General features: G+C 53.2%; 2 protein-coding genes across 7 annotated transcripts in view; one reads left to right on the forward strand and one right to left on the reverse strand.

The window, feature by feature from the left end:
- ALDH16A1 (aldehyde dehydrogenase 16 family member A1) lies at positions 1-11,947 on the reverse strand. The gene is made up of 17 exons (XM_006208461.4): positions 11,816-11,947; positions 8,208-8,310; positions 7,638-7,764; positions 6,900-7,078; positions 6,739-6,816; positions 6,424-6,605; positions 6,185-6,337; positions 5,581-5,766; positions 5,327-5,422; positions 4,982-5,118; positions 4,706-4,811; positions 4,489-4,619; positions 3,957-4,124; positions 3,462-3,663; positions 1,299-1,484; positions 833-955; positions 1-285 (listed from the first exon to the last, which is right to left on the reverse strand). Exons 1-17 carry the CDS (start codon positions 11,903-11,905, stop codon positions 124-126), a joined length of 2,409 nt encoding a protein of 802 aa, XP_006208523.2. The 5' UTR covers positions 11,906-11,947; the 3' UTR covers positions 1-123.
- The window catches only part of PIH1D1 (PIH1 domain containing 1), a 12,177-nt gene continuing 3,976 nt past the window's right edge, over positions 4,761-12,961 (forward strand). Inside the window, exons 1-3 of one of the 6 annotated variants that reach the window (XM_072966629.1) lie at positions 4,761-4,852; positions 9,902-9,961; positions 12,839-12,945. In XM_072966629.1, coding sequence (XP_072822730.1) covers positions 12,856-12,945 — 90 coding nt within the window. In that variant the 5' untranslated portion in view covers positions 4,761-4,852; positions 9,902-9,961; positions 12,839-12,855. Of the gene's footprint in view, positions 4,853-9,901; positions 9,962-10,622; positions 10,731-11,928; positions 12,060-12,324; positions 12,396-12,474; positions 12,672-12,838; positions 12,946-12,961 lie in introns of those variants that run through there. The other 5 variants (XM_072966631.1, XM_072966630.1, XM_015242863.3 and 2 more) reach the window with 5 other exon arrangements.

The raw sequence follows: 12,961 nt of genomic DNA on the forward strand, positions 1-12,961 counted from the left end.
CAAGATTGGTCAGAGTTTATTGGAGGGCATGGGAACCACAATAAGAGGAAAGTTCCAGACATCTGGCGTCGGTTGGGAGTGATCTCTCCTCCGTCCAAGATGGAGTGGAAGGCACTTGAGCAATCAGTCCCCCATGGGCAGCCACAGGGCCTTGGTCCGTGCTGCCCGCAGCCCCAGCTCTGGGCCTGCCCCCTCGGCCTCCTGATCCCAGGCCCGCGGGCAGCCTCTGTTCACCCACACTGGCTTGAGGTTTCCTGCTGAGGCCCATTCCACAAACTGGGATCCCTGGCGTGGAGACACAGGGATCATTATTTCCACTGGCTTGGTTGCTAAGCAGCTGTTTCGTTGGCAACAAGGACTATCACTGAGGAGGGGCCTAAAGGCTTGACCTAGGCTCTGTGGCTAGAATGCTCAGCTCTTAGCAAGTAAACCTTCCAGATACTGAAGGAAACAAGGCTGACCTTTGTGGCTATGGAATTTCCTCCCTGTTAACGGCCCACATTCAAAGGAATGGGGCAAGGTTCTTGCTGACAAGTTCTCATCTGTTACCATCAGGCAGTTTAAGAGGGTGGACTGTGGGCTTCTGACTCTTGCTGCAGTGTGGTCCTTAGCAATTGGTTGTCCAATGTTAGGTCTTTGGGCTGGGCAGGATCTCTTGCCCTTGTGCTAAGGAGATCCTCTTCCTTAACAACTGGGCTCTAAAGGGGCAGGACCCAGAACCTGGTTGCTAAGGAGTAGCAACAGGGTTCTAAGGGAGTGCAGCCATGTTCCCAGAAAAGGAAGAGCTTGTTGGTGATGCTGAAGACACTGAAGATGGCAAAACAAAACGTACCTGCGCAGATCCAAAATACCACAAGGCCTGGATGTCCTGGTGCAAGGCCAGGCAGCGGGTCAGGTGGTCCCGATCCCCTGTCACCACATTCACCAGGCCTGCTGGCAACAAGGCGACCATGTCCTAGGGGATGGAAGGTGGGGATTATCCAGAGTTGGGAAGAGGAGAGTCAGAGACCCCTAGGGCACTGGGAGCAGGGTAAGGAGTGAGCATCTGGGGATTGGCCATGGGGGTCCCAGAAGGAAGGGGATGGGGTCATGACTGGTGAAGGCTCACAGTCTGGAGAGAATGGTCATTGGGTCTATGAGTAGCGAAGGCTCGGCTGCTGGGATGGGGTTTACCATGGTTACCAAGGGGATGGGGTGAGAGCTGAGCTCTTGCAGGCCTTTGGGCACCTTTTATCCATCTGCTGCCTGGAGGGCTGTGGGGAGCAGCAGCAGACAGGCAGGAAGGCAGGGGACTGTACCTGGCAGACCTCCAAAGCAGGGATGGGACAGGCCCCGCTGGGCACCAAGACCACAGTGTTGCCATGAGCCAGGGCGGGGGCCAGTAGAGACACCAAGGCCAGCAGGGGCCACTTGTCCGGGCACACAATAGCCAGCACGCCCAGTGGCTCCCGAAGCCGGAGCACAGGCCCTCTCAGCTCTGCTACCTGCAGGGACGGGGGGAGGTCAAGGACGGGGCAGAGGAGCCTGACTGCCCTCTTCTCACCTCCTCTATCACCTGCCCTTTTTCTCCTCTCATCCCCAACTTCGCTTCTCCATAGCAACTCCAATAATGACAACATAACCAGCTGATGGTTCAGGGCACAGACTCCAGAGCCAGATGCCGGGTTCAAGTCCCCGCTCTACCATGGACTGGGTGACCTTGGGTGAGTTACTTAAACCCTCTGGGCCCCAGCTTCCCAATTTTAAAATAAGAACAATAATAGTGTCTACCTCAGAGATTTACTGTTAGGATAGAATGAGTTCATATGTGTAGCGGTCTCAGAACCTGGCCTATAGGTTTGTTTGCATGTGTGTTTTGAAGCTTAATTGACTATAACTGACAGTCAGTAAACTGCCCGCACTGTAAGGGGTATAGTCTCAGCCATTTTCATATATACATATATACACCTGTGAAGTCAATCACCACGATCAAGATAATGAACTCCACCCCCCATTTCCTTGTGCCCTTTGATAATCCTTCCTTCCTGCCTCTGCTTGATCCCTCTGTGCTCAGATAACCACTGATCTGCTTTCTCTCTATACACCACTGTGCATTTTCTACAGTTTTCTAGATACATTTTCTAGACTCATATAGTCTGTACTCTTTTATCTGGCTTCCTCCATGCAGCATAACCATTGCGAAATTCATCCATGCTGTAGCTCGTTCACTCTTGATTGCTGAGGAGGAGCCCACTGGAGGCATGTACCACAACTTATTTATCTGTTAACCTACTGAGGGACATTTGGATTGCTTTTTTTGCTGCTATGAATAATGTCGCTATGAACATTTGTGCATAAGTCTTTGTATGGATACGTGCATTCATTTCTTTTTGGCTAAAAACCTAGAAGTTAAATTTACTCAGATAAATACCTAGGAATTAGTATGGATCAGATACTAAGAGCATATTTAAGGGGAGAGGGTACAGCTCAAGCGGTAGAGTGCATGCTTAGCATGCATGAGGTCCTGCGTTCAATCCCCAGTACCTCCTTTAAAAATAAATAAATAAACCTAATTACCTCCTCCTGCCAAAAAATAAATAAATAAAAGAAAATACAATAAAATTTTTTTTAAACAGAGCATATTTAACTTAAAAAACTGCAAAATGTTTTCCCAAGTGGTTGTCCCCTAACGTTTCCCCCAGCAGGATGTCAGAGTTCCAGTTCCTCTACATCTTTGGTGACACTTGCTATGGTCAGTCTTTTGAATTTCTGCCATTCTAATAGGTGCCTAGTGATATCTCAAGGTGGTTTGGACTTGCACTTCTCCAATGACTAATGACGTTGAGCATCTTTTCAAGTGCTTACTGGCCATCCATAGGCAAACATTTTTTTGAGCCCTCAGGCATTAAGAGCTCAGCCCATTTAGTTTTCAACTCCCCAAGGTCAATACCATCATATAATTGCACATCATTTATGGAGGAGACCCAGGACAAATGACTAGCTGTCTTCCCCATTATCTTTCTATATCGCTCTCCCTGAGTGCACCTGTGCTGTCACCTGAGTCACTGAATCCTCAGGCTCTCTTCACTGGACCTACCATATTTCATACCAGCCTCGGAAGGATGTGTAGTTGCGTGTTATAAATACAAGTGAAACAAAAATCACACCAAGCAATACCCTGTGCAATGCACTCTATATTTTCTGTCCTATTCTCTATCGTTAAAAAAACAAACAAAAAACCCCCACCACAACAGGGCTATGACCCACTAAGTTGATTTTATGGCCCAGGAATGGGTCCCTAACAATAATCTGAAACACTACTCTATGAGGCGGGCTGGATGCTCATTATATAGAGGAGGAAATCGAGGTGCCGAGAGGTGAGACCACTTGGGCCTGGACACCTCCCAAGTCATTCCATAGTCCTTGTTCTGACCCCACTCCAGACTGCCCGCTCTGTCTGCCAGCCCACAGACCCTTCTCACCTGCAGGGTATGGCCCTGGGCCTGGACGCGGGCCCCCCACACCCGAAGCCGCCTCGCGCTCAACTCCACCTCTGCCTTGGCGACCTTGAGCTCCACTCCATGCCTCTCCAGCCTCGCCGCCAGGGTAGACCCTCGGCGTTCCAGCGCGGCTGCCAGGGCGCACAGCAGGGCTGCTCGGGCCCCTGGCGACTGGCCTACCCAGCTGCGGGCGGACGGTGCACAGTTGTGGTTGGCTTCTTCACCCTGATTCTTCCCAGGTATCTCACCTCTGCCCACAGCCCCTACCCTGCGTGTCCAGACCCCATGACCCATCTGCCCTGGGAGGAGAGTGAGGGGCCCGACCCACATCCCATCAGCCCTGGAAGCTCAGACTCCACAGCCCACCAGTTCTCAGGGTCCAGACCCCGCATTCCATTGGCCGAGCCCTGGGGTTTCAGATTCCCCTCTCTGATACCCCACGATCCCTGGGCTAGCTCATATGACCCACACACTTACCCAGGGGCAGCCTGGTGAGCAGCCTCGACGGCACCTCGGATATCCTTGGCTCCGCCCTCAGCCACATAGCCGTGAAGATTGCCCTGCGAATCCCAGATGGGCCTGGAGCTCCGGGCCCCAGGCGCCTGGAAGCGGCCCCCGACAAAAAGCCCATAGGGGGGTGATGGGCTGGAGCAGGGTGAGGTGTGAGGGCGGGTCCTGGGCAGGGACTGCTCAGACCCCAGGCCACACCTCATTGGATGGACCCCTCCAATTCCCATGGGCCTCCGCGGGACCCAAACGCCTGGCCCCGTGAGTCTCTGGGGGAGGATGTACTTTCATTTAGCAGAGCTGAGGCTCTCACCAGGCCTGGCGGGTTGGGGTCAGGCCATAAGACCCATAATGCAATTCTCAGCGGGACTCAGGGACCCCTGGATGGCTCTGAAAAGCCTCCCTCCAGTCCACGGGATGGGGGGCGGAGCCTGCCACCACTTGCCCTCTTCCCCTCCACACACCAGGGATTCTGGGAGTTGTAGTCCCCAGAGCAGCTCACCTAGGCCCTGTTTCAGGCCCAGCTGGTAGGGTTGAAGGGACCACGAGGCCAAAGGTGTCGTAGTTCAGACTCTCAGAAAGGTAGGGCAGCCGGGCAGGGGTCCCTGAGGGCTGCAGGTACTCATACAGACCCTGTGGGAGGGATGGGGGCAAGAGGACATGAGACGTCCACAACGTGGCTGACGGCGTGGTGATGGGTGGGGAGGAGGTGCACTCACATCTGGGCCCCCGTGCCAAGAAGACCCGCTCTCCTTGCAGCCACCTGTGGGCACTGCTGCGTCTCTGAGGCCGTGGGCATTGATCCAGACTGTGCCCACTCGGAGCCTGTGGGGACAGGACATCAGAGAGAAAAACAGAAACTGGAGGTAGGGAGAGGTGATTCAGAGAGGCTGGGATGGGGTGGAAGGAGAGACCCAGAGAGATGGGGAGACATCAAGAGAGAAGATGGGACTGTCCTGGCAGGCTGCCCCGTGTGCCAGTGGGTGTCAACTGACCCGTAGGCCAGCTCCAGTGCCTGCCCCAGTCTCTCGCTCCATACACTGGCACTGCCTCCTCGGGGTGTCCCGTTAGCCAATGCCAGTGCCTCCTTGGCTGTGCGGAATGGGGAGGCCACAACCAGAGGCCACGGCACCTGGAGGGGGTGACAAGGGAGCTCAGGTGGCCTGGCCAGCTCCTCCTCCGACACCCCACCCACTGTAGGTTCAGCCTACAGCAGTCGGCAACCCCCAGACCCAGTCCAAATGGTTCCCCCAGGGGCCTCTGTAGGTTTGGTGCAGCTGCCCACGTCTGGCTGAGGATGGGAGGATGGAATAGGGTCTCTGGGACCCTGAGGGGTTCACCTCTGCCTGGGTACACGGGGAGGCTGGAAGCAGGTCAGAGACCAAGGTTGGGGGAAAGAATGGGCTGTCTGAAGGCACACTGCCAGCCTGGAAGACCTGGGGAGAAAGAGAAATAGACCTCCAAGTCCACACCAGTCCTCTCCGCTTCAAGGACCCACGAGTCCTGGCCCCCCAGCCTCTCCCCCTTCAGACCCAGGAGTCAGATCTTGAGGTCCCTCCTCCCCGGCACCCCAGAGTCTGTGCCCCAGGCTCACCTGTGCACCCTGGCTCTGGGCCTCATGCACATAGTGCTGTGCCAGGTCATGTGCGGCAGCCCCCCGGGCCCCCATGTCCACGGCCCCGTCTAGCCCTCGGCCACCCCGAAGCCGTCCCATCCTCTCTTGGAGCCGCCTCATCGTCTCATCCCACACAGACTCTTGGATAAGAAGCCTGAGGCCCCCCTGTGAGGAAAAGGTGGGAGTCAGGGAGGGCAAAGACTGGGAGACATACAGGTACAGATCAGAGGAGGGTCAGGGAGAAGTGGCCGAGGACACTGGAGATGCTCTGAGGCCCCAAAACCCAGGCAGGATGTGGATTTACAGAAAGGTGGTGGTGGAGAGTGGAGAGAGAGGTGGGGAAACTAGGATGTGGACGCTCAGAAAAGTGAAGGGATTCCTAATGAACAAGAGACACAGAGCCCCTGACTAGGCAAGGCCAGGAGAGCGGGGAACGTGGAGATTCCGAAATTTGAGGGGATGAGGAGTCCTACACATGCAGTGGTGTAAAGATAAGAGTTTGGAAACAGAAAAAACTGAAAATTTAAATGAACAAAGACGGGGGCCCCCAGGAAGTGAGGGGAGATGGGTGCAAGGCTCTCACCCGGCTGCGGTCAGACCAGGCTGCGTCCACGACACCCTCCACGGCTGAGTCCACGTCCGCCGCCTCCGTCAGCAGCAGCAGCGACTCAGCTCCCAGCGCCAGGCCCAGCTCAGGACCCTTGCCCGCCAGGGTCCGCCGTAGGGCACGTCCTTCCTATGGGATCCATGCAGGGTTCAGCTGGGGGAGGAGCCTTCTGGCCCTCCAGCTGTGTCCCTGCCCCTTTCCACCCATGAAGATACCTCCACGGCTCCACAGAAGGCCACCTTCTGAACTCCAGGCTGGGAGGCTAGGACAGGCCACAGGGAGGCAGGGCCACTGATCACATTGAGGATTCCTGGGAAGGAGCCTAGCTCCCCTGCCAGCTGGGCCAGGAGGAGGGATGTCGGGGAGGCTGGGGGCACGAGGACCACCACAGTGCAGCCTGGGGAAGGCAGGCAGCTCAAAGATCCTGGAGTCTAGAACCCTAGGCCCCTCCTCCCTCAGACCCAGGGGTCAGGCCCCCAGCCCATTCCTCCCTCAGACCCAGCAGTCCCAGCCCTCAGCCGATCATTTACCAACAGCCAGGGCAGGGCAAATCCTCCACATCATCTCAAGGAAGGAGAATGTGGGTGGCAAGATGAGACCAATCACTCCTGCAAGAACATGAAATGAGCCAGGGGCAGGTACTGCTGGATGGTGAGGGAGGGGGCTGAGGGCTGGGACTCCTGCTTCTCACCTATGGGCTCCCAGCCTGCCAGCGCCTCCTCCTGGGCATATGCCTGGACTGCATGGTACTGGAGCAGCTGCTGGGCCAGCGGGACATCTCTGTCTCGAACTTCTCGAACAGCCCGTCCAGTAACCAGGGACTCCAGGGTCCATAGCAGCCGCTGGTGCTTCTGGATCATCTTTGCCAGCCTGTGGGGCAAGCATCAGGGATGGTCATTTCCCACTGCCCCTTGGCCTGAGAGTCCTGGAACACACCCCGTATACCTGAACTACAATCCCCTTTAGCACACGGGGGCATCTCCACTATTTACCAGGGGTGGAGGGCACCAAGCATTTATGGGAAATGTAATCTGGGAAACACTCAAAACTTGAGGGTGCTGTGTCAAGATCTTAGCCACCTGTAACCTTCAAAGGTGATAGAAAATTAAAGTTTAGCCTCTAATCTCAATTGTACAATGGGAAAGAGTCTCAAGAATGTGCTGGAAAACAGTTCGGGGGACTCCACCAGCCCCAGTGAGCCGCTAAGAAATGGAGCCTGATGAGCCCCAGGGATATTCTTGGAAACAGACTTCGTCATTACTAGTCCCAGCAAACAGTGGGAAATGGATGTTTTAGCTGCTAAAGGCTCCAAGGCACGCTGGGAATATGAGCCTTAGCTGCCAATGAATTCAGTGGGCTATTGGGAAATAAGAGTCTTTGTTCTCAAATCCTTCTCCACCTCCTGGGGTCCACAATTCAAATGCATCACCTGGTCAGATGTTGGGCCCGAATGGCTCCAGGGAGCAAGCTCCAGTTCTCCAATGAGGTCCTGGCAGCCTTCACAGCTGCGGCCACATCCTCAGTCTGTGCCTGGAGGCAACTGGCCAAGTTCTCTCCTGGGGAAATGAATGCAGGGGCGGGGGGTGGGGGTGGGGCGGCACCCAAATTGGAGGTGGGGGAAGCCCATGTCAGAACTGGAGGGGGCTGAGATTTCTGGGGCCCAGGAGCAGCCCGAAGCAGTAAAGCTGGTCTTTGCCTCAACTCTGGGTCCCAGTTTCCTCATCCGACAAATTGGGATAAATCTATAGGTCTTTGCTCTGACTGCCTCCCACAGGCAAGGGAGGAATTTTAGTAGATAGTGACTTCAAAAAGTGTCCACAGGGACTCAGAACCGTAAAGAGGATGACTGTTATTAAGAGGAGCCAGAAATCTCAGCCTCCTTCCCCAAACCAGTTGCTCCCTGCCCCCCAGGCCCTGAGCAAAGAGAGGTGTGGGTGGTGGTTATGGTTGGGGCCACAGACACCTCTCCCTTCCATATGACTGAGGGGGCACCTCATACCTGTGATGGGATCCTGGCAAGACACTGAACTCCTGTGTTCCGGCTTTAACCACTTTCCATTAACATAGTGACCCAAGTGCCGGTCCTGGGTGTCCAGCCAGGCCTGGGGGAGGCAAAGACAGCTTGGAAAGGAGTCTGGGAGGCAGCTGGGGAGGTTCAATCCCTACCCAGAGTCCTCTGGGAGGTGGACACCGGCCCCCTTTGACCCACCAGCCAATTATTTTCCTGAGTTATACGATGTTCCATTGTCTGGACAGACCACATTTTGTTTATCCATTCATCTGTTGATGAGCATTTGGGTTGTCTTCGCCTTTTTGCTATTGTGAATAGTGCTGTATAAACGTTTGTGCACAAGTCTGAATACCTGTCTACTTCTTGGGTTGTACATCTCAGAGTGGAGCTACTGGGTCATACAGCAACTCTCCGAGTAACTTACGCGGGGAACCACCAAACTGTTACCCACCACAGTGCACCATTTTACATTCCCACGCAATCTCTGAGGGATGTCCTGTTGACTTTTACATATGGAGAATGTGAACAAAGGATTAATAAGACCTTTTCTTCCCCGTGGAGGAATGACCTTCTTGAATAGAAATGACTTTCTGTTTCCCTGGAAACTTGATACAATTCAGCCGTGTTTCTAGACAACACTGACCCCCAACTGGTCCACTGGACTGGGAAAACTGGGAATATACCATACATATCCAGTGGAAAGCCAGAGCTCTGGGGCTTCCTGGAGAGCTCTGCATTCTTGCAATGGGTGCATCCCTTGCCAGGACCCTGGAAGAGATGCCCATGAGATTGTATCGTGCGGCATCCAGTTCTCTTTGGGAGGTGGGGCTTTTAAGCCAGGTGCCTCCTGCACCTACCTTTGTGATGGTGTTCCTCTCATCTGGGCTGTCATCACTCGGGGGAGTGGTGTGACCCCTGCTGAAGACCCAGGCTTGATGCTGCCTTACCAGGTGTGGTTTATTTGGCTGTGATTTGTCTAATGGAGCCCAAGGCAATGAGGGCCTAGTGCCAAGTCCCTGGAGCGGGGTTTGAATCCTGGCTTCAGTATTTCTTTGTTGTTCAACCTTAGATAGGCTCTTATAATACCACGGCCTCGGATGACCTATCTGGAAGATGGGGATAACTACAGTCCCTCCGTATCTCACAGGGCTGTGGTGAGGATTAAATGGCTCAATATACATCATATGCTCAGAGCAGCACTTACTTAAGACTTTCTACTAATTTTATTCCCTTTCACCCTCTACATCTGCTTCCTGTTTCTCTCTCCCTGGTCCTGTCTTCCCTAATCCTTGCTAAATCTAAGACACACATCCCACTTTTTCCTTCTGTAAACTGTTTTCTCTTAGCATCCCTGATGCCAGTCTCCTGATTTCTCTCTTATCCTACCAATGGCACCTTCTCATTCTTTCTTTAAAGACAATTTTAAGTAAAGTAAAAATTCAGCCAGAAGTTCCAAATTAAAAGACCCCCCCCCAACCCCTACAGGAAGACACGTTTTTTAAATAGTGGGGGATATATGGATATGAGCTGGGCATTAGATGATATTAAAGAATGAGGATTAACGTTGTTAATATGAAAATGGCATGGCAGTTATGTTCCAAAATGAATCCTTATCTGTTAGCAATGAAGATTCAAATATTTATAGGAAAATAACATGACATCTTGGTTTTAAATCACTCCAGAAAAAAAAAGAAGATACAACATTGGACTCAATGTTGATGACTGTTGAAACTGAGTGATAGGTAAGTGGAAGTTCATCATTTAAGTACTCTGTGGATTTGCAAAATTGCCCCCCAAAAGAAAAACAAAACCCCAAAAGAATGTTCCACAGGGTCCTGGCAGGCCACGTTAGTGTGAGAAGAGGGCTTGGAACTGGGAGACTGGGAACTCATGACTTGTCTAAAAAGACAGCTATTGAATCCAGATGATTTTTGTCAGGGAATGTGAGCCAGAGGTTGCCAAATATTGGGATTTTATTTTCAGCAGATGCTAGAATCCAGGATGTTTACATAGACTTAATTGTCTGCTAATGCACATTAAAAAAAATAAAGTTCAGGCCAAAGAAAATTTGTTTGTTGGTTGAGTCTGACCCACAGATTGCAAGGTTGAGCTTCGAGAGAGGTGGAGGGGGGGGTCTGTGGGCTCTAGAATCCTAGGGCTCAGGTTCAAATGTCAGTTTTACATTTTTTAAGCTGTGTTGACCATGGGCAAATTACTTACCTCTTTAACCTCTGGGTGCTATGGCTAAAGTAATGACAATAATCCCGTAAGACAGCTGTTTTGGGGATTAAATGAGATCATGCTGAGCACAGAGACTGGTACATAGAAATCGCCCAATAAATCTCAGCTATTATCACATTATTGCTATTTCAGGATAGTCCATCTCTAATCAGCCTCCAAGTGTGGGAGTTCTCTGTACTCCATCCCAGATCTTCTTATCTGAGTCTTCACTACATTTCTAGATAATCTCATCATCCCCAGCATTCAATTATCTTTCTACACTAGCGACAGGTAGGTCCTGGTCTCCAGACTTGAGGAGCCGGCAAAAGTAGTATTTGACTCCTGCACATGGCCCAAGGCTGTCCCCTGGTCCCTCTCATTCTTACCACGTGATAACCAAGCCCATGGGCTTTCCCATCCTTTCTGTGACCATACTCCTTCTGAGTTCATCATGGTGGGGAGGGTGTGTAAGGAAAGGGACAGAGCCAGACCAGAGGCACTGTCCTTGCCCTCATAATGCCCCTAGCCCTGATCCTCCTGCATCTCTGTCTCCTCACCTCCTCCCCATCACAGCCCACACTAGGCTCTGGTCTCTTCTTCCACCTGGACCACTTTTCTAACCTCCTCCTTTCTCCCTCCAGAGAAGCCCAAACTTTTCACATCTGGGTGTTAGAAGACCCGATGATATCACGACGGCCCCATGGGGGAATTCTGAGGGGGCTGAATAATTATATAAAATTCTACTTATATACAGGAATCCCAAGAGCGTTCTAGGGGACCGAGGGATCACGGGAGCCCCACGAGGTTATTCTGAGTAGCTGAAGGCAGTTACATAAAGTTCTGATGTATTCTGGGGTTGAGAGGTCCTGAGACTATAGGTACCCCACAAATATTGGGGTGACCCTGAGGAATCACGGAGGCTCCATGGAGGTCTCCGTATGATGAAGGGAGCCCCCCCAGGAATTCTGGGGGACCCCGGGAGCCAAAGGATGGCCTGAGGAATCACGGGAAGTCTGCGCGGGTTCCTGGAAGATCACGGGGGCTCCACAGGAATTCTAGGGGATCACCGGAGGTCCTGAAGAATCAAAGGACCCACTCGGGGGTTTCTGAAGAATTGGGGAAGCACCACCGGGAGTTTTGGACCGTGGAACACGACAGCTACCAGGACTCACGAGAACAGACTAAAGGGCTGAGCAACCATAAGGGCTCAAGAGAACGTCCTCCAGGGGTGGGTCCTATGGAGTGGCGGGAATCACGGGAGCTGAGAGGGGCGGAGTTGCTGAGCTGTCGCGGTGGATCACGGGAGTCCGCGCGCAAAACGCGGCCCGGAGAGTTAAGGGGGGGGGGATGGGCAGCGCCGGCCAGGCAGCCCTCACCAGTGCGCATGCGTGGCTCTCCGGCACGGGTCCGTACTCCAGCGTGGTGAAGATCTCGCGGGCGCGGGGCTCTGCTCGCGTCGCAGCCATCACGCTCCCGGGGAGCTTTCCACGAGCTGCGGGGCGCTCTGCCCAAGGAAACCTTGAGGTCCAAAGGGCGGCACCGCCCCCTCCAGCCCAAAAGGCGGGGCTACGGGAGATTAGAGCGTAACCCCGCCTTAGGTCCCAGTGACCCCGCCTATAGGTCCGTGGGGTAGTTTGGAGCATGCGCAGTCCTCAAAGCGGGGGAATGGGGGAGGAGTGGGGAGCCGAAATATAGGTGCCTTGCAAGTAGGATGGCTCCAGATCTAGAAGAGTGGCCTTTTGGTCTCTTCCCGCCACCCTATTCATGTTGGAGGCCGAAAGTGCAGCTTTTCGTCCAAAATGCAGTTACTAGAGAATCGAATCTACCTCTGGGACGAAGTGATTGTTCAGAGATTAGAAGGGAGTAATTTAGGATGGACACTGAAATTAAAGTTTTTAAAGTGTGCCAGCCTTAACTGCCCAGTAACCTGGCCAGATTAGGCTGTCTGGAAGGAGCGTAAGTGTGGCTTTAATCGACACAGGAAGTATGGCATTTAGTGACTCTCAGGATTTAGTTTTGATTGGTTGAGTTGAGAGGCGTGGCTTCAGACAGACCAGATTGGTCTGTGATTGGTAACGGAATGCTGTTGGCAGGTTTGAGGAATGAGCGTTGGGTTAGCAGAAGTGTGGCCTACTCAAGTTCCTGGTTACGCAGAGACCGGAAGAGTGGCTGTCATTTACACGTTTGGCACAGGGGGCTTAGAGAGCGTTTAGAGATACTGGCTCCCAAGAGGTTTGACGACACTATCTGGTCTGAGTGAAATTGTAGTCTCAGGACAGATTCTTAGATTTTCTTACAGAATAGTGGGTGTCGGGAGCCGGTTGAGGGCCCGGGAGCCGACTTAAGAGTTGGGATTCCGCCGATGGTTCCCCAGCATCGGGGTTACTGAGGACGCCTAGGTTTCTTCCCCAGGGCCATGGCCGACTCAAAGCTGCTGGTGACGGAGATAAACGAGGAGGAGACAATGGGCGCTGAGACGGCGCGTTTGGAGGAGCTGCTGCTGCAGGTGCAGACTGAACGGA

The sequence above is a fragment of the Vicugna pacos genome, chromosome 9 (assembly GCF_048564905.1).
Source record: "Vicugna pacos chromosome 9, VicPac4, whole genome shotgun sequence".
Lineage (NCBI taxonomy): Eukaryota > Metazoa > Chordata > Mammalia > Artiodactyla > Camelidae > Vicugna > Vicugna pacos.

Coding starts and splice junctions, on each gene's coding strand:
- ALDH16A1 (XM_006208461.4), bottom strand. CDS start 11,905: ATGGCTGCGACGCGAGCAGAGCCCCGCGCCCGCGAGATCTTCACCACG. Junction 8,311..11,815: donor AGAGCCACGCATGCGCACTG/GTGAGGGCTGCC, acceptor TGCCTCCCCCAG/GCCTGGCTGGACACCCAGGA. Junction 4,125..4,488: donor GGGCCTGAAACAGGGCCTAG/GTGAGCTGCTCT, acceptor ACCCTGCTCCAG/CCCATCACCCCCCTATGGGC.